The sequence below is a fragment of the Theobroma umbraticum genome, unplaced genomic scaffold, assembly GCF_002168275.2.
Source record: "Theobroma umbraticum cultivar Fairchild unplaced genomic scaffold, ASM216827v3 scaffold_50.0, whole genome shotgun sequence".
NCBI lineage: Eukaryota > Viridiplantae > Streptophyta > Magnoliopsida > Malvales > Malvaceae > Theobroma > Theobroma umbraticum.
In genome coordinates this window covers 7,663,951-7,665,970 of record NW_018397261.1, presented here as the reverse complement: position 1 = coordinate 7,665,970, position 2,020 = coordinate 7,663,951, and the positions used below count along the sequence as shown (strand labels likewise).

Genomic DNA, 2,020 nt, shown 5'->3' with positions numbered 1-2,020 from the left:
ATCAATATTTCTATTGCTTCTTGGAGTCCAATGCTGTGAAAACAAATCCAAATCAGTTTAAACAACTTCAGGTTTGAACATAATCAAACTCACTAAACAAACAACCCCCTATATTAATTTAATCTCCAATTACAAGAGGAAGGGAGATAAAACCAAAAAGAAGCATATTTAATATACTAGAGTTAGCTGATCACCAAAACCAGTTACGTTGTGCTTCATGATAGGCTTTAACTAAATGTATAATATCTCCTTACTCCTTCAAGCAACAGCCTTTCCCAAATTTGAAGTAATCAACAACAGTGTACTACCAAGATAACTGAACTTCCCAAAGTATAAGCTAGACACGTCATCATAGAAATGGTGATTCTATGTGTCCTAAAAGAAACAAAACAGTATAAATAAATGTGTACAGAAGAGTTGTTCATATATCTAATAAATGTTTAAAATTTCCTGAATATGCGTAACTCAAAAGAAAACAGAAGAAAACAACGAAAATAAAGCAGGGTGTTTAAAACAGATAACTAAGTGAATTTGGTGGTGGTTTACAGGTCCATGGGAGCGGTGGCGTGCAACAGGGAAGGGAAGAACTGATGGCTGAGGCGGTTTAATGGGTTTACTAATATCATTGTTCGGTGAAACAATTCCCTTTTCGATTATGCTCCCAACTAAGCTTGAAGCATCGTCTCCATTGATCGAAGTACCCCCAAATATCTTCAAAGAACCACCTTTTCTTTCATTCCTTCTGCTTTTGTTGCCGTTTTGTTGCTCCTGCTTCTTCTCCATATGTTCCAGGGCACTAGAGAGGTTCTTCGATGTTGACGCTGAGCTAGAGGATTGAAAACAGTCGCTTTAAGCCTTTAATCCAAAGGAGAGAACTTTCTAACTGGCCTTGGCCCAACGCAAAAGCCCATTTAAGCAGGCCTCCTCTTCCGTTAATATTGAAGGCTCCCTCGCGCTCACATTGTTCTGTTTCTTTTCCATCATTTCCCGGGAAAATCAGCTATGGCAGATTGGACCCAGCTCCCCAAGGAACTCCTAGACCTTATTTCCAAAAGTCTAGACAAACCCTGCGACGTGAGTCGCTTCCGTTCCGTTTGCTCCACGTAGCGATCCTCCGTTTCCCGGTCCTCCCGGATGACGGTGGCGTCTCGGACACCTCCCTCGGTTTTTGCCTCTCAAAACGTATCGTATTTCTCCTCGGATCACCCGAAACCAATATCCAAGCAGACTCTTCAGCCTCCTGGGTAATCAAAATCGAAGAAGATGTGCCAAACAACAGAATTCAGCTTTTGAATACTCTCTCAAGGTCCCGTTTCCATTCTCTCCCTTATAATTTCCCCAAGCCTTTGAGCTTGTTGGATTTAGAGTTTTTGAATTGGGTGAAGAATATGTGCTTCATTATTTAAATCACCATAGTTATCTAGGTGATGTTGGAAACTTATACATGGAAAAAGTAGTGGTATCTTGTTTAGATAACAATGTTAATGATTTTGTTTTACTTACAATTCATGTTTCTGGGAAATTAGCTATGTTTAAGTCTAGTGAGAAAAAATGGACTATCATTCATGACATGCCATCTCCTTATGATGATATGATATTGTATAAAGGGAATTTCTACGCAGTTGATAATACGGGTAGGACTGTGCTTGTGGGATTGGATTTTGAGGCAAGTGTGGTTGGGATGCCTGTGTTTGGTGGTGACAAGAAGTTTTTGGTTGAGTTAAAGGGTGAGTTACTGTTGGTTGATAAGTATTTGAGTATCGAAGCTGAGGAGGGTTCGTGTTCATGAATGGGTTTAGGGTTTGTTGAGGAGTATTTTGAGAACCTTGCTATTTATATGAATGAGAGGACAGTTAGGTTTAAGGTTTTTCAGTTGAATGAAGTTGGTACGGAGTGGGTTGAGGTTAAGAACTTGGATGATCGTGTGTTGTTTTTGGGTGATGGTTGTACTTTTTCTGCATCAGTGAAAGATTTGTCTGTGTGTAGAGGGAACTGCATAATTTTTGCAGATAATTTCTTT

At 39.7% G+C, this 2,020-nt stretch overlaps 1 protein-coding gene across 1 annotated transcript in view; it reads left to right on the top strand.

The window, feature by feature from the left end:
- Window positions 1-872: 872 nt before the first annotated feature.
- LOC110417605 (F-box SKIP23-like protein (DUF295)) overlaps window positions 873-2,020 on the top strand; it is a 2,633-nt gene continuing 1,485 nt past the window's right edge. Inside the window, 3 exon segments of the mRNA XM_021430044.2 lie at window positions 873-1,111; window positions 1,114-1,341; window positions 1,344-2,020. The exon segment at window positions 1,344-2,020 is cut by the window's right edge and continues 153 nt beyond it. Coding sequence (XP_021285719.2) covers window positions 1,003-1,111; window positions 1,114-1,341; window positions 1,344-2,020 — 1,014 coding nt within the window. The 5' untranslated portion in view covers window positions 873-1,002.